The following is a 22,612-nucleotide window of genomic DNA, read 5'->3' as shown; positions in this document are numbered from 1 at the left end:
TGACAAACAATAATTCAGACGGTGTGTTTGGCAGGCATTTTCTCAAAAAATGAACAAATCAAGCCTGTCACTTCAAGGATAGCAATTGACAGTATTAATTGTCATGACAAAATTTGAGGTTTCAAGCAAAAAAATTAAAATTTTCAAAATCTGCTTAAGTTTCACTTTAACAGTTTCCTAATGAAATTAATGTGATTTTTTTTTTAAGTTTTCTTTTTTTTTAAATATTTTTTATATATATTTTATTGATTTTTCACAGAGAGGAAGGAAGAGAGATAGAGAACCAGAAACATCGATGAGAGAGAAACATCAACCAGCTGCCTCCTGTACATCTCCCACTGGGGACGTGCCCGCAACCCAGGTACATGCCCTTGACCGGAATCGAACCTGGGACCCCCCAGTCCGCAGGCCGACGCTCTATCCACCGAGCCAAACCGGTTTCGGCGAAATTAATGTGATTTTTCAAGTATTTAGTGAAATGTGTCATCTCAAAGCTCCAAACTTGGTTGACCATGTGTTTCCAAATAGTCAACACTTGATGTTACAAAATCATGCATGGGGAAAAACCCAAAGTGCAAGACAGACCAATGAATTTTAATGTAACAGTATAAAAAGCTCACTAATAGGATTTCAGATATCACATTGAAATTAATCTTTAAGAAACTACTTGTTGAGTTTTGGTGTTGCATCAAAGAATAGCCACAATTATCTGAAAACAAGTATTAAGATGCTCCTCTTTTTCAAGTATGGGATGACTGAAGCTAGGTTATCTCCTTAATATTCAACCAAAACAATGTATTGTGCCGGAAGCTGGTCCACCCTTGCTGCTTGACACAGTTGCTGCAGGGAAGAAACATCTGCACAGCTTATGTTTCAAGGGACCTGGCATATATGGCATATGTTTGCTCCCCCTCTTAGCGGTATGTGTTTTAACCAGGACCACCTCCCTGAGAAAGGTTGTTTCCCCAGGTAAGGATATTTCCCTGGAGTTAGGGATTAACAGGACTAAGGAAGAGAATAAATCAGTAAAAACCCCTAGTGTTACAGAAATACCATGCACTACTTATGAAAAACTTGGACTAAGACTGTTGGCAATAAATTTGGGACTTGCTGGGCCCACATCCCCAGGGATCTGCCCACCAGGGAAAGCACCAAAGCCTATACCCCTGGAGACCCACCGACACAGGGCAGTCCCAGGGAAGGCAAGCAGCGAGGCTGGGAGGACATAACCTTTACTGGAGAGGATAATCTCCTTCAGTCACTTCCTTGTAGCCTATCGGTAGACCAGTGACCTTGGAATAGCCCTTATAATGCAACACAGAGATTAACCCAGACAAGATTAAAATCAACAGAACTAGACAGGATTTTTGGCAAAAGTCAGATAAGAAACTATGGAAATGAAACAAGGAACTGTAGAAGATTACCCAAAACATGGTACCATGATGTGATTATAGAGGCATGCTTAGAGGATCAAATGGTATAAATACAGATGTAACAGGACAATAAAAAGAGAACCTGGCTATGCTGATCAACTGAATGCTGACTCCGTTGTCATTCCTTCTTCGCTGATTCCGTCCACACCTTTGGGAACCCCTGGACCTGCTGGGGCTGGACCCCAACAGTATTGAAACAGATTTAATGCAGAAGCAGATGGGACTCCAGCTATCCTCTGTTAAGCCAAAGATTTCATCAAAGACTTGCAAAAATGTTACTATTTTGTTTGGAAAATAGGCTTCCCTCCCTAAAAATAGGTTAACATATGGGTTTATCGTTTTTAAATCAATTACTATTTTTAAGTTTCTCAGTTTTAATTTCTAAAGATGGTAAATATCAGTAAATATGTCCATTTTAACAAAAGTTCTTTGGGGTCCTCAATGTTTGCGTATATAGGGGTCCTGATGCCAAAAAAAGGTTGAGAACTGCTGGCCTAATGCAACCACAAAAAATAACAATTAAAATTAGCAAATAAAATGAAAATATGGAGCAATACACACACATACACAAACACTTGTAACAGACCAATGCTCAGGTGTCATTACAGATATAATGAAGTCATCAGGCATCAGCCCCTATAAATGGAATCACTGTGAATGTAACAGCTATAAAAACACATCAGTATGAAGGGGCTCTACTAGCAAGGCATCTCTAAGTGGCACTGTCATCAGTTAATTTAGAATTGGTTAAAAATTTTTGAAGTTAAACCAATGCAGTTCAAACTTCTCAATTTGTAGTCCTATCCCTGGCAAAATACTAGGTACTAAAAATGTGCAAAATGGCCCTAGCTGGCTTGGCTCAGAGGATAGAGTGTCGGCCTGCGGACCAAAGGGTCCCGGGTTCAATTCTGGCTAAGGACACATACCTCGATTGCAGGCTCCTCCCCAGCCCAGGCCCTGGTTGGGGCATGTGCATGAGGCAACTAATCAACGTGTTTCTCTCACATCAATGTTTCTGTCTTCCTTTCTCTATTTCACTCTAAAACAGTGGTTCTCAACCTGTGGGTCGCGACCCCTTTGGGGGTCAAACAACCCTTTCACAGGGGTCGCCTAAGACCATTGGAAAACACATATATAATTACATATATGTGTTTTTGTGATTAATCACTATGCTTTAATTATGTTCAATTTGTAACAATGAAATTGGGGGTCACCACAACATGAGGAACTGTATTAAAGGGTAGTGACATTAGGAAGGTTGAGAACCACTGCTCTAAAAGATCAATGGGAAAATATCCTCTGGTGAGGATTAACAAAACAAAAATAAAAGCTTTAAGTAAAAATGCAAAATGAAATACAATGTATCCTGGATTGGATCCTGAAACAGAAAAGGACATTAGTGGAAAAGCCAAATAAACTGTCACCTAGTTAATTGTATCATACCAATGTTTTCAAGGTTTGACAAATGTAGTGGTTATGCAAGAGGTTATCTAACATCTTTGCAATGCTTTTGTAGGTATGAAATTACTCAAGCATATTTTATAGTGAAGCAATGATTGATAATGGCAAAAAATTCTCATCAACAGGAATGGTCTGGTGAGACTTGAGCATGCCAAGGGTCCAGAGTCTAGCTGGACAAGAGAACATGTGTGGTAAGTGTGGTTATTTGTGGCTTTCCCCATTGGACCATGGACTCCATGAGCAGGGACAATTTAGTTGTCCATGCCTACACTAACCATTATGGCAGCCCCAACACCACCAAACCATGAAAATGTAATGTTACAACTTTAATATTTCCTTGCCCTGGCTAGTGTAGCTCAAGTGGTTGGTTGGGTTTCCTGCCTTGCACCAGGTTGCCACATTGGTCATGCTGTGTGGCAAGGTGGGGCACAGCTGATCGATGTTTCTCTCCCCCGCTTGCTGTCTAAAGACCAATTTTAAGAAATCTTAAAATCAGTTCCTTGGCTACACTGACCCGAACATTTCAACCGCTGTCTAGCCACATAGAGACAGTGGCTGCTCCTCCGAATAGTTAAGACTGGTTCACCACCACACAAATCCCATTAGATAGCCCTGGTAGTCTTATATTTGAACTGACACTTCAGTGTTACATTGAACTTTTTGTATGACAGTATAACCCACAGCTATGCAGACTGGCATAAGATAGTCCATTCCAGCCTAAGCGAACTGAAAAGGAAAACAGACAAAGGCAATCACCACCATAATCAAATTTATTATTCCAATGGCACTAATACAGCTTTGAGGTGCTCATGGTGACATTGCACAAAATTTCCTGCCTTCTAGCTTCTGTCCAAACAGAAATGTCTACCTGCTTATTCTTTCCCCCTTTCTGGGGGAAAATCCACTGTGGGCCATTTACCCAAATAAACCTCTTAATGCGTTTTAATTATTTTTTTCCTTTTTTTTTGACATTTGAGTGTTCCTCAGAAATGGAAAGAAGTGTTGGGTGTCCCATCCCACCTCCCCCACCAGCCAAATAAGTCCCTGTAGGCAGGGCATTTCTCTTGCCTCTGAAATCTTAAAATAAATATAGAAAGAAACAGCATCAAGTGTTCATGTTGAGCGATGGCACAGAGTGGCCCCAGAACCAGCCAGGCGAGCGGCACTGTGTCTGGACAGTCTCAAGATGTTGTGGAGAATGAGGGCTTGTTGTGATTGATCATGAGCCGGTGAGGGGGGTGGCACCTGGGAGGCAGGCTGCAGGAAGGGCAACCTACAATTTGTCCAGGAAGTTGTCCAGAGCTGGGATGCCTTCCTTCAGGCCTTTGCGCTTACGTGTCTCGGCCACCACCTGGCTGGGGCGGCTGGTGTTGTCAAAGGGGTCTCCGGGCAGGATCTGCCAGTGGTCGAACACACACTGCGGAAAAGCCTGGCCACCTGTGTTGGATCTCAGGTCGGCAGTGAAGCCTGTGGGAGAAGCAGGTACAGGGCTCGCTGGGCAGCCCAGACTTGGTACACTGGTCAAATCTGAAGGTGGGGACACTCACACCAGAGAGATCAGAACTAGATAACCTGGATGGGATCAGACATTAAAACCCCTAACCCTGCTCCTCACCCAGGCTTGCTCAGAGACCACTACTGAACAAGTGAGGTAATGCTGGCCCCCCTCAATCTCCAGCTGCTCACCCTGAGGGTGAGCCTGAGCTACTTCTCTGCCAGACTCGATCTTCAGATCTCACAAATTTACACACCTGAGTGACCACTTCCCCCCCAATTCATCAATTCAGAGGTCCACAAGGAGTGGGCCACCTTCTCCTCCTACATAACCATGCTGCTCTTAAGTCCCAAACGGACAGGGGAACGGGGAGCAGTTTGCGGATTACATCCATGGCTCCCATTAGGCTGCCTCACTCTGGGCCTTGCGTAAGGGGCAAGAAACAAGTCTATCCTGGATCAGTCTGGCTGTGGGACAGTGACTGTGGGCATCTGAGAGCCACCCAGCAAGCACTTACCAAAGGACTCATTGACAGGCAGGTAGGCCTTCACAACGAACATGGGGGTGCCAGCCACCTGGGTCTCCTCAAAGACATGGCCCCGCTTCCTGTTCAGGACTCCGTAGATACCACCAACCACTTGCTCTGGACACTGTCAGGCAATAAAAGGCTATTTAGCAGTTGCTAGGTGGGAAGGGGACCAGTAGCAGCAGGACAATCAGGACTCCCTTACCTGGATTTCCACAAGGTAGATGGGCTCCATGAGTCGGGGCTGGGCAGTCAGCACGCTGGCGTAGAGGCAGCGCCGGGCTGTAGGGATGATCTGGCCACCCCCTCGGTGGATAGCATCAGCATGCAGAGTTACATCATGGACGTCAAAGCGCACACCTCGCATGTTCTCCTCACACAGTGCCCCCTACAGAGGAAGGGGCCAAATTCACCATCAAGCTCCTGCCTCTACTGCAGTCCTCCCTGAGAGGGAAAGGCCAAGTCACACAGCTGTGCCCATACCAGCCTCCAGGTCTGCAACCAGAGACCTTGCACCTTTTGCCCTTCTCAGGAGGTAGGACCACTTGCCCCACTTCACTAACAGAAATGAAAACAGGTAACCCCAGGGATTCCATCCCTACCAAAAGTCTGCACAGGTGAGACTGGGCCTATGCCGAAGTCCCACTGATGGACTCTGATGCTAATAACTTTTCAGCTGGATGACCAAATGGCCCCTCACCTCTTTTGTGGCCCACTGGAAGCCGGCCACGACGCTGTCCTTGATCTCATTGAGATACTGCACACCCTTGGTGATGTCAGTGAGGATATTGGGCCCAGTGCCATCGGGCCCGAAGCACCAGATCTTGCGTGCCTCAGCCACATCCCACTCGTACTTCTCAGCCAGGTATCGGGCCCGCTGCTTGAGCTCCTGGCGGGCAGACACTTCACCCTTGTCAATGTCCTCAGCCAGGCCGTCAGGGAAGGGCCGCGCCTTCATATACAGTCGATTGTGCTTATTGGGAGACTTGGACAGACAGAGCACATTCGATTCCTCGCTAACTGTCTCACGATAGGAGACAACAGGATCGGATTTCTGCAAAAGGAGCATGGAAGTCAGGTCTGCAGGAGGGAGTGACCGCCCAGGAGAGGGAGAGGGGTCTCCTAATGAGACTCAGGAAACAGACGGGCAATGGGCACAAAAACTCAGAATGACTAATTTAGTAGCACAGAGCCATGCACATCTCACTTCTGCATAAATACAAAGTATGCAGCTCTTCCCTTGCAGGGGGGCTACCCACTGCCAGTAGGACTGGCTAAAGAATAATTTATTTTGTGAAATTCTATGCATTTATTACTTGAAAAGAAATATGCAAAATGTAGGCACTGGCCTAATCCTATTTTGACACATGGAAGACAAGATGAAAAAGCAGTTAACTGGGGGGGGGGGGGGGGGGGGGATTTGTATTTCTAAAAAGCGGAATGCCTTTTAAGGGACTTAATGAACACGGATCCAAGCTCAGTTATTTGAAAAGCAGAGAATGAAAAACAGAGGGCCAGTAACCGGGCCTAAGGTTGGCTACTAAATGTCTACGCTCTTTAGAAGCTGTATTTGGGAAGCAGACTCCCCACACTCCAACCGCAAAGCTGTTGAGGATGTGTATGAACTGCTGGTGTCACAGGGGACGTCACCTCGTGTCCTAGGCGCGGGTGGGAAGGGGGGAATCCTCAGAGCCCAGCCTGGACAGGGGCTCTGCCGTCCCTACAGGCCATCCATCCCTACCCCTACCAGGGACAGCATGCTTCACCTTGATGGGAATGCAGGCGTGGTCCTCCTCCAGGTCTTTCAGGCAGATCTCCAGATGCAGCTCACCAGCCCCAGCAATGATGTGCTCCCCTGACTCCTCAATGATGCACTGAAAGAGGCCATATGTTAATCCAACAATCAAACCCAGAGAACTACTTGGACAACCCAAGGAACTGGGGAGTGGAGAATGGCAGGCTCCAAGCATCCCTTTCTAGCTGGAGGTTTTTAGGGACATTTTCAGAGCCCATGGGGGGAAGCAAGGGGTCATATGAGCCTTTATTTGCTGGTTCTCGATGTTAGCCTTAAAAAAAAAACCCATCATCTATAGCCAGACTATAGAGATCCAAGGCCTGGGTTCCTGGACAGTAAACTGACACGAAAAAGAGCAGCAGCACCCGACCAGCATGGCTCAGTGGTTGAGTGTCAACCTATGAACCAGGAGGTCATGGTTCAATCCCGTGTGGGTGGTCCAGGAGGCAGCCAATCAATGATTCTCTCTTTAAAAGAAAGGGCCACAGCTCTTTTGGGGATGGTGTGTGTTTCACACACACCTGAATCTCCAAACAGTTCCAATCAGAAGTCCCTTCTTATACGAGAAACCACCCAATCTTTTCAGCTCAGACAAAACAAATTGACCCTGCAGGTGGTGGTGGTGCCTCCTGCCAGGGTATACCTACCCACCTGCACCATAGGGTCTGACTTGGCCAGCCGCTTTAAGCCCTCCACCAGCTTGGGCAGGTCAGCCGGGTTTTTGGCCTCCACCGCAACCCTGACGACAGGGCTCACGCTGAACTTCATCACCCGCATGTTGTGGGCGTGCTCGAAGGTGGTGATGGTGCCTGTTTTCACAAGGAACTGGTCCACACCCACCAAGCCCACGATGTTCCCGCAAGGCACGTCCTCGATGGGCTCCACATAACGGCCCATCATCAAGATTGTTCTGGGGGAAAGACAAAAGGTATCAATGCAACACCACTGTGGTGCCAGGCCCCGGAATGGCTGGCAGACAAAGCCTCCTTCCTTCTGGAGCCTGTGGTCATCCCTCCTGCATTGAGTGGTGGTGCCACCCCCTAGGACGTCAAGCCTGGGCTCTCCACTGTAACCCAGGTGACTGTCTCAACAAAGTGCTGGCTCCTGGGTACCAAGACAGAGCACTACCTGCCATTCCTACATCCCCCATGCAGGCTCCACACACCTGACCCAGGGCTGAGGAAAGGCAGTGTGGTGTGGACAACCCCTGTGGAGGGGGGTCAATGTTCTATTTTCCCACCACCAATGCCTAGAGTAGGTTTGGGGGTAGCGCTGACGTCAGACTGTCATTTCTGAGGTCAGCACCTGCTCTCTGGGTAGGTAAGAATAAACTGTGTTGCCACTGTTAGATCAGGAACATCTGTCCCAACTCAGGGAAGGATTCTACCCTAAACATCAGGGGGAGTGAGCCCCCTGCTTCCTGTTGTTCCTCATCCAGACAAGCTTCTCCAGGCTGAGAACAAAAGGTGGCCAGAGGGCTCAACACTACATCCTGCTGGGCACTTCCCGTAAAACCCCTCTGAACTCCTCCTCCCGCAGCTTAGAGCAGGGAGGGAGGGCTGGGACCAGCCTTGGGTCACAAATGACTAGCTAAGCACTTACCTCTGGATTGGCTTCAGGTACAGGTCCTCCTTCTTGCCTGGTGTGTAGTTAGGCCCCATGATCCTGACCTTCAGGCCAGTGGACACCAGCCCTGAGAAGACTCGACCGAAGGCATAGAACCGGCCTTTGTCAGAGGTCGGCACCATTTTGGAAATGTACATCATAAGAGGTCCTTTGGGGTCACAGCTTTTAATGCCTGGGAAAAAAAAAATAATAATCCACCATAGAAAGCACGATTCTCTTAGCGTTCAGCCTTCCAGAATCCTGAGACACTTAAGCTTGGCAATGAGCAGCCTTCTAACCACTGGCTGCTCTGGGGGCCCCCACCCAGCATTCAGGTGAACCCCACATACCCATGGCTGCCTCATCGTCGGGGGGGCCCTCATACAGGAGCTCACAGCGGTACTTCTGAGCTGTCACGGGAGAGGGCAGGTGGATGGTGATCATCTGCAGCAGGGCATCGCCAGCGGGCAACCAGCGGCGCATCACAGCCTACAGAGGGTCAGGAGAGGCAATTCTGAGGAAAGCCTTCAGCATCACGTGCTCACCAAGGTGACTCAGATGCATGATTCCCTCTAGAAGAGCCATGCAAACACCTGAGGTCTTCTGTCCACCCCTGCTGGTGGCTATGCTACAGCTGGGAATGCTTCCAACAGCCAAGCCAGGGCCCACCACTGGCAGGGAGTCCTGATGGAGACTCTTGGGCAGCCCCTCATGCTCACCTTCAGAAGTGGTTTGCCTTCTTTGTCCTTATCTTCACTGTCCAACTTGATGTCCAGTTTTTCAATCAATTTTGCTGTCTCCTCTTTCTTGAAATTCATGATAGCATCAAATACCTAATTGGGGATGGCAAAGTGGGTTTGGGAACATATTAGGAAGCCTGCAGTTGCTTCCAACTGAGAAGCCTGAGGCCAGGCACAGAGCAGAGAGAGGCAAGGTTACAAAAATCCTCACCTTTCCACAAAGGACTTGACCCAGACAGAGCAAGTCTTGGGGAAATCTCCCAATAGGTCGAAAAAAGTCTATTCTGACTTACAGACCACGAACACATTTTAACTAACAATCACTTAAACCTCAGTGGCTGGCAGAGCAAAACCCAGACCTTCCTGTCTCAGCTGACCTAACCAACCCCAGCCAGGAATGCTGATGGCCCCTATTGTGTGCCCCTGCCTATCTTGTCAGTTGTCAGGATGGAGCCCTGGGGATTTCACCCTTACTGTGGTGCCGTCTCACCCATATCCCAGCAGCCATCTTGAACCTGGCCCTGCCAGGAGCCACTAGACCCAAGGGCAGCCTGGGGATGCACATCCATCAAGCACATGCAGCAGCTCACCTTGAAGATGGGGTCCAGGATAAGCTGGCAGAATGTCCGTGGCAGCTTCTTGCCATCAGGGCTTGTGGCGGACTTGCTGAATTTACCATTGGCTGGATCAAAGTACCTGGTGAAGACCCAACCCAATTAGGCTACGGGGCCTAAATCAAGGTTAGACAGAATGACCCACAGACATGAGGTGTTCCTACCCACATCACCACCTACAAGTCCTTGCCCACCTCGCAGATTTGCTGCAGAACACCCTGCTCCTCCCTACAGCACTCACCGGTCACCCCACAGCTTCTTCATCATGTCCTCTACTTTCTTGGCCCGCTCAGCAGGCCCCAGCTGGCCCTCACCCTTGGCGGCAAATTTGGCCACATACATCTCTGCAAACTGCTTCAGGGTGAAGGCCCAACCATGGAGGCCAGACCCGAAGCCAACAGTCCCGAGGACAGGGTCAATCTAAGAGAACAAGAGAAAGCTGTGAAGGGGGACAAACAGAAACCCCAGCTACCAAGTCCCTGGGTGCCATGGGCTTCAGACATCAGATTTCATCAATTGCCATCAGGTCAAAGTGAAGAAATTTTAGTCATCATGTACAGGATGCCCAACTTTGCCTTCATCCCCTCCACCAGCAAGGTTAGCAGTAACAGAGGGAACTGCCCTTATCCTGCTTCGGCAGGCAGGTTACCCCCCTTCCCCACAGCCTCCCCCAAAAACTCAAGTGTTGGATGAAGTCAATACTAAAAGCATCCCAGCCCCCTTCGTCACCCCAACATTCCTAGAAAAAACAACTTTCAGGTCCTCCAAGACCAAGGGGACCAGACTTGTGGTTCCCCCAGGACAGTCCCCACAGAGGGACAGGGAGGTCACAGCCCTTTCCAGTCTGGGAAGAACACAGCCCACCCAATGGGAAGGATGGGAGGAATGCAATGGGGTGGACAGGAGCTTGTCGAGGGATCCTGACTTCAGCTGGCAGGACACTCACCATGATGTTGCCCATGGGGCCGCTCTCGCCCTCTCCATAGGTGGAGATGATGACATTGACGTTCTCCACAATGCGCTGGAAAGTCTGATAGAGCTCCTCAGGCTCCAGCTGCAGCTCAAGCAGAGCCCGGTCCATCTTGTTCATCATCAGCACAGGCTTGATGCGCTCTGCAATGGCCTGCCTCAGCACTGTCTCTGTCTGCACACACACGCCTGGGGGTGGACACAGATTTTTTGTCAGCCAGAGAGGGGACACCCCCAGGTTCCCAGGCAGGATGAGGAAACTGCATGCTTACCAGATACACAGTCCACTACCACCAAGGCACCATCGGTGACACGGAGGGCAGCTGTCACCTCTGAGGAAAAGTCCACGTGCCCAGGAGAGTCAATGAGATTGATAAGGAAACCAGAACCATCCTTGCTCTGCTTGATGAAGTTCAAGTCATTCTCTGAGAGCTCGTAGAAGAGGGAGATGGCCCTAAGGAGATTGGGACAGGTTGGATGAACGAAAGGCACACTTGTCCCATTCTATAGCTCTTCACTGTCCTCCTGAAAACCGCAGAGGTCAGCCTGGGGTTCCTGCCCAAGGGCAGTCAGGACAAATAATCCCTAAGCAAGACCCACAGCCCTGAGTGGACACTGCACCACCTTCTCCACTGCATTACTCATCCCTAGAGACAGACCTCAAATTTCCCACGAAAGAGCCCTTGCCCACCTCCCTAATATCAGCTACAAAGGGAAGAGCCCAGCTGTCCAGTCCCCAGCATGGGTCCTCCCAAGCTCAACACACCTGATTCCAAACAGCAACTACGTGACCAGGCAAGACCCAGAAACCCAGAAGACTACCTTTCACCCTTCCTTGTGCCCTTCAGCCCCAGCTGAAATGGTCCCAGAGCAGATAAACAGAGCAGCTCACAAACTCCCAACTGAAAACAAACAGCAATTCCAGTCACTTTGCTTTGGGTTCTCACCCCACTGACATCCGGGGTCAGAAAGGTGACATTGGAGGGGGCACTCCCAGACATTGCCAAAAGGTCCTTCCTCCCTGGGGTGGGGAATCACTGGGTTAAGCCCCTCTCCCTCTGCAAGTCCCAATACCCCTCCCCTCACTGTCTCTCCCTGGCTGCAGAGCTTCCTCTCTCACTATACTGAACTCATCGAGTCTCACCATTCAAAAACCCAGACTCCTTCCCAGAGGCCTCTCAGGAAAGGGACTGTGTCTGAGGTCTGTCCCCACACCAGGCTCCAGCCGAGTCCCTCCCCTTCCCAGTCCAAAGAGCACCAGGCTTGCTCACGTTGACTTGATGGTGATGCAACGCTCCTGCTCATCCTTCCGGGTGTCAGTGAAGCGGGTCTCCCCAGCCCGGGCGGAGGCGATGATCCCGGCCTTACACACCAGGGAGTCCGTCAGCGTGGACTTGCCATGGTCCACGTGAGCGATCACAGACATGTTCCGTATGTTGGCCTTCTTGTCCATGATGGCCCGGATCTGATCTACTGTGAAGTTCACCTAGGCCGGGGGAAGGGGGAGGCTCAGGCTTGGCACCAAGACTTCAAGCGAAATCCTGCCGGCACCATGGCCAGGAGTGGGCTGGTCCTGGGACAACCCCAACTCCCACCCGAACTCCCCGTCTCTGCCGATACCCCTTTAAAAATGCCACTTGTCCCATTTCTGAGAACCCAGATTTCTAGCTGTCACTCAACCCAGAATCTGGGGCTGGGGCTAATGACAACCAATTTCCGGTAGATGGGGTGACGTGTGTGTCCAGTTAAAAAACATGGACGGTATAAAGCTACCCCAAACCCTCCCCCCTAGTGCCACTGGGATTTCTCATGCTTTACCCAACTCAACAGGTTCTGTAAAACCCAAGGTCACCCTTCCGCCTGGGGCAAGACGCCCCCCCCACCCCTCAAGGTCCCTAAATATGCCACCCACCCCCCATCTGTGGAGAAGCTGGCGCACTGCAAGCCTCCACCTCGTGGCTCCGGAGTCGGCTTCACAATTGGGCGGTACAAACAGTGAGAAGCCAGGACGACGTTAGAAAAAGGCTTCTGGGGTTTGGCTTTCTGGGTTTTGCCGTTTCCCTGTTCCCGACACAAAGTCGAACTTAAACCCCCGATCGGTGGGTTACATAAGGCGGCTCCCCCTCTCCCCGCTGCCTCGGCGGCGCCCGCCATTACAGCGTCTGCCACATCATCAACACCCAACCCCGCCTCCGCCCCAGCCCCAGCCCGGCCCGGGGTCCCGTGAGACGGCGGCGCCCTCGGAAGCGAGCAGCACGGCGCAGACATGGCGGCCGCCGCTTTCCCAACCCCAGGCCCGCCAACCCGGCCACCGCCATGTCTCCTTCCTGTCCAACCTGCCGCAGCACTCCAGACCCGGCAGAGCCGGCCCCGCCGAGACCCCGCCACCGTTCTAGGCTCCCAGCCAGACGGTATTGCTTACCATGGTGGCGGATGGCGGTGGATTCTCCCAGGTAGATCCGAGAGAAGGGAATCGCGCCGAAGATGCGGCGACGAGGGCGGAAGAGAACGCTGACGTCAACACCCGGCCTTTTATAGGCGAACGCCGGTTGGGCTGATCATCTGACTGCGCTGCGGGGGCGGGGCGAAGAGACGTCGTGCGCACGCGCGTGGAGGTGCGCTCCCAGGTAACCCTTTAGGCGCGGGTGGAGCTGCCTCGGGATAATGCATCTGCGTTCTGCACCTGGATTTCCCTGGGGTCGGCCCCTGAGCTGGAGGCACGCCTCTGAGATGCAATACTCAGGCTCATAAAGCAAAAAGTGCCGTTTTAGCTGAGAATATTAATCATAGCTTGCAAAATGCCAAACATATTAAAAAGCACGATACAGTCCTGGCTGGGTATCTTAGTTGGTTAGAACATGGAGGGGATACACCAAGGTTGCAGGTTCCATCTCTGGTCAGTGCACATACAAGAAGCAACCAACGAATGCATAAATAAGTGCAACAACAAATCAATGCTTCTCGCTCTCTCTCTCTCTCTCTCTCTCTCTCGCTCTCTCTCTAAAATCAATCAATAAAAATTTAAAATTAAGCCCTAGCTTAATTTTGGCTCAATGGATAGAACGTTGGCCTGCGGACTGAAAGGTCCCAGGTTCGATTCCGGCCAAGGGCACATGCCTGGGTTGCGGGCTTGATCCCCAGTTGGGGGCGTGCAGGAGGCAGCCAATCAATGATTCTCTCTTACCATTGAGAGAATCTCTTCTCTCTTACCATTGAGTTTCTATCTCTTTCTCCCTCTCCTTTTCTCTCTAAAATCAATAAAATACATTTTTAAAAAATTTTTAAATTAAGAAAGCACATTACAATAGATTGTACCAAAGGCAATTTTCTGGTTTTGATATTATGTAAAATTATACCACTGGGAGACAGTGGGGAAAGAGTACTTAGAATCTCTCTGTACTACTTTTGAAACTACCTGCCTATAATTATTTCAAATAAAAGTGTTTTTTTTTTAATCAGGTGCTCATCACTCATTTACACAAAAGCAGATTGAGTGTCCACCATGTATCAGGCATTGCTATTGGTGCATATATATCTATGCTATAGATGGATATATCAGTGAACAAATCACCACTTTATGTGTTCTTATACTAGTTACTCGAATTTCTCTGTGCCTCAGTTTCCTCACCTGCACAACGGGGGTATGAACAGTAAGCAGTGCTCCCTTTTGTGGAGAGTAAAATTAACTAAATACACATAAAGGGATTAACTAAATACAGGTAAAGGGATTAACACCGTGCCTGACTCAGTTCTCAGTACATATCAGCTATTTCAATTAGCTAGCATTGCTATTACGACATTTAAGGTCCTTGCCAGGGAGCTCAGTTGGTTGGAGTATAGTCCTGATACTCTAAGGTTTTGGGTTTGATCTCCAGTCAAGGCACATGCAAGAAGTGGCCAATGAATGCATACATAAGTGGAACAATAAATCAATGTTTTTCTCTCTCCCTTCCTCTCTCTCTAAAAAATCAATAAATAAAATTTTAAAACAAGACATTTAATTCAGGGACTGTTTTACCAATTCTCAGGACCAGGGTAAGTGCTTCCTTTCCTGGGCAACCTCACTCTCCATTTCGCTTCCTCTCCAGGGGGAGGTGCAAGAAGACTGTTGTTCATTTGTCCTCATCTAACCCTACGGAATGGTTGTATTTTAGATCATTGGCTCCAGGGAACAAATTGGCATTCAATTTCGTTATCTTTATTCTTTGTAAAGAGCCCAGCTCAATGCCTGGTACACAGTAGGCACTCAGTATTACTTACATCGATGAATGATATTTTCACTAGCGCAAGGAAACCCCTTTCGGTGAATCTTCCTTTAAATGCACTCTGTCAAAAGGAGAGGACTGCAGTGGTTTTCCTGAGCTGGGAAAAAGGGGAGACATGCGTCAGCAAAAAGAGATGTAAAAGCAAGTCTGGATTCTATAAAAAAAACACACAAAAACCTATGCACTCCTCCTACTCCCCCACCCTCCGCAAATGCATTGCACATTTTGCTTGGTAAAGTGATGTCCCAACCCTGATTTCGTTTAGGCAAAGATTGCTATCTCCATCCTGCATTTAACCCAGGGTGAAACCGAGGCAGGCAGGAGCTGCTCAATAAATAACTATATTTTGAGGCTCAAAGCTGCAGAGGGGAGGGGCAGGCAGCAGATGTCAATTCCATCTGCTCAAGCCGTGGTCTTTAAACACCTACACCTGTGTTCCTGACAGGTTTTACGATATTTTTACAAGGCAAGTGATTGTGCCATTTGACCAGTTTTCAGCAATAGGTGTCCAGTTTCCCATTCTCAATAAATTTATGTTTAATCTTAAAAAAAGTTTCACATCTTCAAATGCACTGAGCACCTACTGTATGTGCTGGGCTCCGTATCAGGCACTTCGCAGCACTTCCTTGCAAATTGGGGCATGTCAAAGAAGGAAAACAAAGGTTTCCTTTAAGAGGTCGGAGCATTTGCTCTTGAATGAATGAATAGATTGCTTATTGAGAAAATTTAATTAATATAAGTTGCAGAAGCGGGGGAAAGTTTAGGGGGAATAGGTAAATGTAAGTCTCTCCCCCCCACCCCCAAACACACTGTTACCCTTCATGGAGAGGTGTTCAGGCCCATAGCTGCAGAGAAGGGGCCTAATGTTGGCTGGGGACCTCTCTCCCCACCGCCATCCTCAGACCCACATTTAGCAAAAGCCTGAGGAGGCACGGGGTTCAGGAGTGAGCAAAAGTAACCACAGCCTCCTTCAGGGTCTGCAGTAATAAATACAAGGAGGGGACGCAGGGGCGGGGGGGGGGGGGGCCCGCAGGGCGGAGGGAGGAAAAACCACGTGAAAGAAGTGACCTCTGCAGGGAGACTCCACTACGCATGTGCTTCCTGCGGTGCAGGGAGGGCTCAGAAGTGGCCATAGCGGCCCCTGCTGACCAGAGGCAGTTCCTGCAAACCCCTTGGATTATTAGATGCTGCCCCTACCCTTCAGTGGTTCTCAACCTTGGCTGCACATTAGAAACACCTGGGAATCTTTTTAAAATCCTGATTTCTGGGCCTCCTCCTCCAGAAATTCTTTTTCTTTGTTACTGATGTTGTGGCCTCACCCCATAACAAAGAAACAGAATTTCCGGAGGATGAGGCCCAGAAATCAGGATTTTAAAAAGATTCCCAGGTGATTCTAATGTGCAGCCAACATTGAGAACTACTGCTTTAAATCAATTACTGTAATTCACTTAATCCTCCCCACACAGTGGGGCTTTGGAGGGGTTATTTATGTAGGAGCAAACTGGGGCTCAGAGAAGTTTAGTTATCTGCTCAAGGCCACCCAGCTAGTAAGAGCCAGAAACCAGTGACTCAAAAAGGCATAGTTTAGAGGTATATACACATAATGGAATATTATTCAACCTTGAAAAGGAGACATTCCAAAATACAACATGGATAAACTTTGACATTACGCTGAATGAAATAAGTCAGTCACAATGATACTGTTGTAATTTAACCTAGTTATGAATAATGAAAAGAGCAAAGGGAAAACCAAATGGTGTAGGCATGCCATTTGGGTAGCTTTGCCAGGAAGCTACAGTTTAGATGCATGCCCAGGAAAGTCCGGGTAAAATAGAAAAGGTGCCTTCCTGTCAGTCACACCTGGGAACCGGTCATTGACCAGAGTAGGCATGGCCACTGCAAGCATGAGAAGACTTAAAATATTTAATTTCCGCGCTAGCCGTGTCAGCCTGCGGACTGAAAGGTCCTGGGTTTGATTCCAGTCAAGGGCACATGCCCAGGTTGCAGGCTCCATCCCCAGCGGGGGGCGTGCAGGAGGCAGCCAATCAATGATCCTCCCTCATCATTGATGTTTCTATCTCCCTCTCCCTTCCTCTCTGAAATAAATAAAATTAACATAAAAATAAAAAATAAAAGATATTTAATCTCCTAAACAAAGGAGTTCACTCTCTTGGTTTGCTCTTGCCTCTGGCACTCCCGGCTGCGGGACTCTCATGCTCCTGCTCTCCTGCATTTCCCCACAGGGCCCACAGCCATGTGGGCCCACACACAATGGAATAATGGGCTGCACCTAGCCCGATACTAAACTGGACCTAGCTCCACCATCGAACAGAATCTTTGGACACTGGCTTTGCATTTAGCTCTACTGAATCCCCAGCTGCACATCTTCCACGACTGGATTAAGGGAAATGGGACTTTGGAAACCCAAGGATGTAATTCCATGCAAATAAAGCTTTCTACCACATATGCTCTCATCGGGGCCTCTGGAAATGCTTATTCCAGTGGTACCCCCTAGAGCGCCACTCCCACTAGCAACAGAAAAAGACCATCCATGCTTTTCTCCAATAACAACGTAAGGACAAATACTGTGTGATCCCACCTATAAGAGGTCCCTAGAGGAGTCAAATTCAGAGACAGAAAGCAGGAGGGTGGGTGCCAGGGGCTGGGGGAAGAAAAATGGGCAAGTTAGTCTTTCATGGGGACAAGTTTCAGTTTGGTAAGATGAGAAACTTCTGCAGATGGTTGCACAAAAATGTGAATGAGCTTAATAAACTAAAACTGTACAATTAAAATGGTAAATTGTACATGCCCTCACCCTCCTACTGCCTGTGCATGTGCTCGGGGGTGGGAATGGCCGGGGAGAGGTCAATAGGGGGAAAAGGAGACAGGTAATACTTTAAACAATAAAGAATTTAAATTAAAAAAATAAAACAAAAGGTAAATTGTATGTTATATATATATATTTTACCACAATAAAAATGGTGTGGTTTAATCAGGGAGCAGCTCTGCCTCATTACTATTTTCCAGATGTATTTCTGATTTGGTTGACCCAAGCCAGACATCCTGAATTTAAATTCTAGTTCTGCCCTCAGTGGCTGTGTGGCCATGGGCAAATTACACAACCTTTCTGAACCTCAGATTCTGCAAATAAAATATTCAAGAGAAAACCACAGGCCCAAAATGGCGCCACTCACACTAAAAACCCATGATGCCAGGCTCTCCCTCCCAGAAGCACACCCAGTGCCTTTCCCTTCCCTTCCACTCCGCCTCTCCCAAACCCCCAGGCATGTTACTATCAGCTTCCTCATTCCCAAGATCCAAGGGCCCTTCCTTTATATCTTGTTTCCTAAGCCCATTTCTTCTAGGAATTACTTTTTCTACCTCTGTAATGTACCCAATAAATGATCTCTTACAGTAAAAAGTCTATATATATCAAAGGCTAAGCGACCATCCAACCGTCCGACCGGTAGCTATAATGCGCACTGACCACCAGGGGGGCAGACATCAACGCAGGAGCTGCCAAGCTGCAGTGACTTGGCAGTGGCGGTTCTCGGGTGACGCACCTCGGAACCAGAGAGGAGGGAGCCCGATTCCAGGGTGTGTCACCCAAGAACCGCCCTCTCACAATCCGGAACCCCCCCCCCCGGGGGGGATGTCAGAGAGCAGGTTTCGGCCCAATCCTCGCAGGGCCGAAGGGACCCCACCTGCCAGAGGGACCCTGTGTACTCCACATGTCCTTTGAGCCGCTGCTCTGCCCCAGGTGCGGCTGGCCAGGAGGGACTGTGGAAGGTTGGCTCCAGGGTGTGTCCGGCCCTTCTCACCAAGTCCCGACCTCCAGCCACCTTCTAATTAATTTCCTTTCAATGTGCACGAATCTGTGCACCAGGGCACTAGTAAATAAATAAAAGCCCATGATGCCAAACCTGATCTAATAGTTTCAGTTTCTCCCAGAAATGTAATCTTAACCAACCAGTGTGGAATTTTCTGGTAGTCTGGCCCTCTCCATCCCCCATAGAAAGAGAAGGCAGTATCTGCATGGTAAAAATGCTCCCCCTTCTCTTCCCCAGAGAAAAGATGTCCCGGCCCCAAAACAACCCTCCCTTTTCTTTTGTCAATATCCACCCCTTGCTCCACCCTTCTTCCTATAGAGGAGAGCCTATTTTGTACATCACCCTTGGAGCACTCTTACTTGCTAAATGGGATGCTACCTTATTAATGAATCACTTAATAGAGCCAATTACATCTTCAAATTTACTCAGTTGACTTTCACTTTTTATTTATTTTTGAATTTTACTTTTTTGTTGTTGTTTTATTTTGTGTTTGGGGGTTTTTTTTGTTTGTTTGTTTTTGTTAATCCCCACCCAAGGATATTTTTCGACTGATTATCTTAGGGAGAGTGGAAGAGAGAGGGAAAGACAGAGAGAAGCATCCACGTGAGAGAAACACATCAATTGATTGCCTCCTGCACGAGCCCCCATGAGGACCCCGGCCCGGGAGGAGCCTGCGACCAAGGTACCTGCCCTTGACCAGAATCAAACCCGGGACCCTTTGGTCCCCAGGCCGACACTCTATCCGCTGAGCCAAACCGGCCAGGGCTGGATTTTACTTTTTAAACAAAAACATTGAACAATACTTTCCCCTGTGCATAGGGGAACATATGAGTAGAGATCCCAATAAAAAAAAAAAAAAAGACCCTGATACACCCTGCTGTGAACCCTGCCCTACATCAGTGGATTACACCTGGGAATGATTCTTCCACCAGGAGACACGAGGTGATATCTGGGGAAATCTGTGGCTGTCACAATGGGGGTACTCCTGGCATGGAGTGTGCGGAGACCAAGGATGCTGTGCGATAGTCCATGGTGCCCGCCACCCCACCCCGCCACTCAGAATGACCCTGCCCTGAGTGTCCATGCCTGGAGTATTAGAGGAACAGGAAGGAAGGCCCTGTGGCTGCAGGAGTGGTGGAGAGTAAGTGAGGACTTGTGGGTCTCTGGGTGGACTTGGGCTTTTGCCCCAGGGAGGAGGGGAGCCTGTAGGACTCTGGTTAGAGAAGGGGTGGGACCTGACTCATGTGCTCATGGACGCCCTCTGTTGGCCATTTATAGATAGTCTGTTGGGGGCCAGGGCAGAGGGAACTGTGCTGGTCCAGTCTGGAGAGGATGGGAGCTGGACCTAAGTGGCCCTCATGGAGGGGGTCAGAAGTGGGCTGATTTATGATAGACTTGGACAATGGAACAGATAGTTTTGGCTGACGTGTTGAGTGTGAAGAATGAGAATCCAGACTGACCTCAAGATTTTGGCCCAATAAAATCCAAGGACAGAGCTTCCATTTGCTGAGAAAGTGAGAAGAGCAGGCAGCAGGTTCAGTGGGGAAGATGGAAAGCTCAGCATGGGCATGGTGTGTGTGTGAGAAATGATGAGATCCCACATGCATGTGCAAGGGTAGGTGGACATGGAGTCCAGAGCTGAGAGGAGGCTGGGGCTTTGAGGGTTGATTTCTCAGTCATGCTGGGATTGCAGGAAGTAGGACACATGTTGCAAGATTCAATTTATATGAAATGTGCAGAACAGGCAAATCCATAGAGACAGAGAGTAGATTTGTGGTTGCCAAGGGCTGGGAAGGTGTTTAGGGAGTTATAATGGGGCCTTGACTGACGAGTTTAATTCCTTCCGAGACCGAGCTCGTTAAGGAGCTCATTAACTCAAATTACTCTATCAACTCAATGCAAAAAATTGGCCGAGAGACAGCTGGTATCTCAAAAAACTCGACACTCGTAAGTCAAGGCCCCACTGTACTGCTAAGGGGAATGGCATTTCTTTTGGGGGTGATAGAAATGTTTTAAAATTAGCATGTGGTAATATCAGCACTCTTTACCTGATTGTACACTTAAAACCAACCTCTTGACTCCATCCATTTCTTTCCATCCCCTCTGCCCTCTGCCCCTCCCCCTGATCCAGGACCCCATCATCACTTGCCTGGGTCACACAAGTTAAATTTATGCTTCTACCTGGCTGAGCCACTGTGCCCAGATATTTGGTCAAACATTATACTGGCCCAGGCTGGGTGGCTCAGTTGGTTGGAGCTACATCCCGTACACCGAAAGGTTTCAGATTTGATTCCGGTCAGGGCACGTGCCTAGATTGTGAGTGCGATCACCGGTCAGGGTGTGTAGGGGAGGCAACCAATCAATGTCACTCTCTCACATTGATGTTTCTCTCTCCCTTTCTTTCCTCTCTCTCTCTAAAATGAATAAAAACATATCCTCGGGTGAGCATTAAAAAAAATTATACTGAATGTGTCTATGAAGGTGTTTTTGGATGATATTGATATTTAAATTGGTTAAGTAAAATAGGTTGTCCTACCTAATATGGGTGGGCCTCATATAATCAGTTGAAGGTCTCAATAGAGCCCTAACCGGTTTGGCTCAGTGGATAGAGCATCAGCCTGTGGACGCCAGGGTCAAGGGCATGTACCTTGGTTGTGGGCACATACCCAGTAGGGAGTGTGCAGGAGGCAGCTGATCGATGTTTCTCTCTCATCGATGTTTCTAACTATCTACCTCTCTCCCTTCCTCTCTGTAAAAAAAACAATAAAATATATATATTTTGAAAAAGGGCTCAATAGAACAAAAAACTGACCTCTTATAGCAAGAAGGAATTCTGCCAGCAGATGGCCTTCTGATTTGAACTGCAACTTCAGTTGTTCCCTGGGTTTACATATTCAGGTGAATATATATATATATATATATATATATATATATATATATATATATATATAATTGATTTCAGAGAGGACAGGAGAGGGAGAGATAGAAACATCAATTATGAGAATCATTGATCGGCTGCCTTCTGCACGCCCCCCACTGGAGACCAAGCCCCTCAACCAGGGCATATGCCCTGACCAGGAATCAAACTGTGACCTCCTGATTCATAGGTTGATGCTCAACCACTGAGCCACACCGGCTGGACAGGTGCATATCTTTTTATGCACCCGTTTGAGGTGACCTTGGTAAGTCACTTAACCACTCAAGACCTCCGTTTTCTAGTATGTAAATTGGAACCAAGGATGTGAACGTGAAATAACATGTTAAGTGCTTAAACAGGGCTTGGCAGTTAGTATTAGGTAGTATTATTATTAACATCATCATAATTGTTATTTCCTTGGGAAGTGGAATTGGTGGGTTAAAGGTCGACATCCTTTTCCCAAAAGACAGTCAACCCAGCCATTTTTTACACCGGCGTCTTTAAATATTCTCTGCTTCTCTTTCTCAGAGAAAAACTAATCACCTGGAACATGTAGAAAGTCTGAGCTCCGCTGCCTGTGGGCAGTGGGGAGCCACAGAGAGCTCTAGAGCAGGGCTAGGTTCCCCTTCCTGCAGATTCCAAAGGATTGCTGTGGATGGGGAGGCGGGACGGGCGTGGGAGGGAGCGTCGCCCGCAGGGGTAAAGGGTGCAAGCGCTCCGGTGAATTGGGGCGTTGGTCCCGCATTTCTCTACCTGCGGCCAGCCTGTGGGTGCAGAGCCCGCTCCCTCTTGGCCCGGCCAGGACCCGGATGTGCAACGTGCGGGGCTAGCGGCCGCCAAAGCTGCACTGCACTCACTGGCGGCCGCTGCGCTAGGATAACCTTCTCCTCCCCGACGCCGCCCGCCGGGCGTCCGAGAACGCAATGGGCCGCGCGACACCTCGCTGCACTGCGATCGCCGCC

The 22,612-nt window shown here is 48.8% G+C and overlaps 1 protein-coding gene and 1 non-coding gene across 2 annotated transcripts; both read right to left on the bottom strand.

Moving 5' to 3' along the window:
• Positions 1–3,646: 3,646 nt before the first annotated feature.
• EEF2 (eukaryotic translation elongation factor 2) lies at positions 3,647–13,267 on the bottom strand. The gene is made up of 15 exons (XM_059697165.1): positions 13,061–13,267; positions 11,910–12,124; positions 10,911–11,092; positions 10,616–10,827; positions 9,911–10,089; positions 9,646–9,751; positions 9,035–9,148; positions 8,666–8,804; positions 8,313–8,508; positions 7,362–7,620; positions 6,682–6,789; positions 5,616–5,969; positions 5,121–5,303; positions 4,907–5,039; positions 3,647–4,361 (listed from the first exon to the last, which is right to left on the bottom strand). The coding sequence occupies exons 1-15, from the start codon at positions 13,061–13,063 to the stop codon at positions 4,168–4,170; spliced, it is 2,577 nt and encodes an 858-aa protein (XP_059553148.1). The 5' UTR covers positions 13,064–13,267; the 3' UTR covers positions 3,647–4,167.
• On the bottom strand, positions 10,163–10,227 carry LOC132236337 (small nucleolar RNA SNORD37). Its single transcript, XR_009453274.1, has one exon. It is a non-coding gene; the product is annotated as a small nucleolar RNA SNORD37 (small nucleolar RNA).
• Positions 13,268–22,612: the final 9,345 nt, after the last annotated feature.

Source organism: Myotis daubentonii, chromosome 5, assembly GCF_963259705.1.
Source record: "Myotis daubentonii chromosome 5, mMyoDau2.1, whole genome shotgun sequence".
NCBI classification, from domain to species: Eukaryota; Metazoa; Chordata; class Mammalia; order Chiroptera; family Vespertilionidae; genus Myotis; species Myotis daubentonii.
This window is presented reverse-complemented; position numbering and strand designations above follow the sequence as displayed.

What these genes read in the sequence shown, in the direction of transcription:
- EEF2 (XM_059697165.1), bottom strand. An exon ending in CGACGATGAGGCAGCCATGG is followed by an intron (nt 8,509 to 8,665) that starts GTATGTGGGGTT and finishes TTTTTTTCCCAG; the next exon opens with GCATTAAAAGCTGTGACCCC. An exon ending in AGTCAGACCCTATGGTGCAG is followed by an intron (nt 6,790 to 7,361) that starts GTGGGTAGGTAT and finishes GGCCTCTTTCAG; the next exon opens with TGCATCATTGAGGAGTCAGG.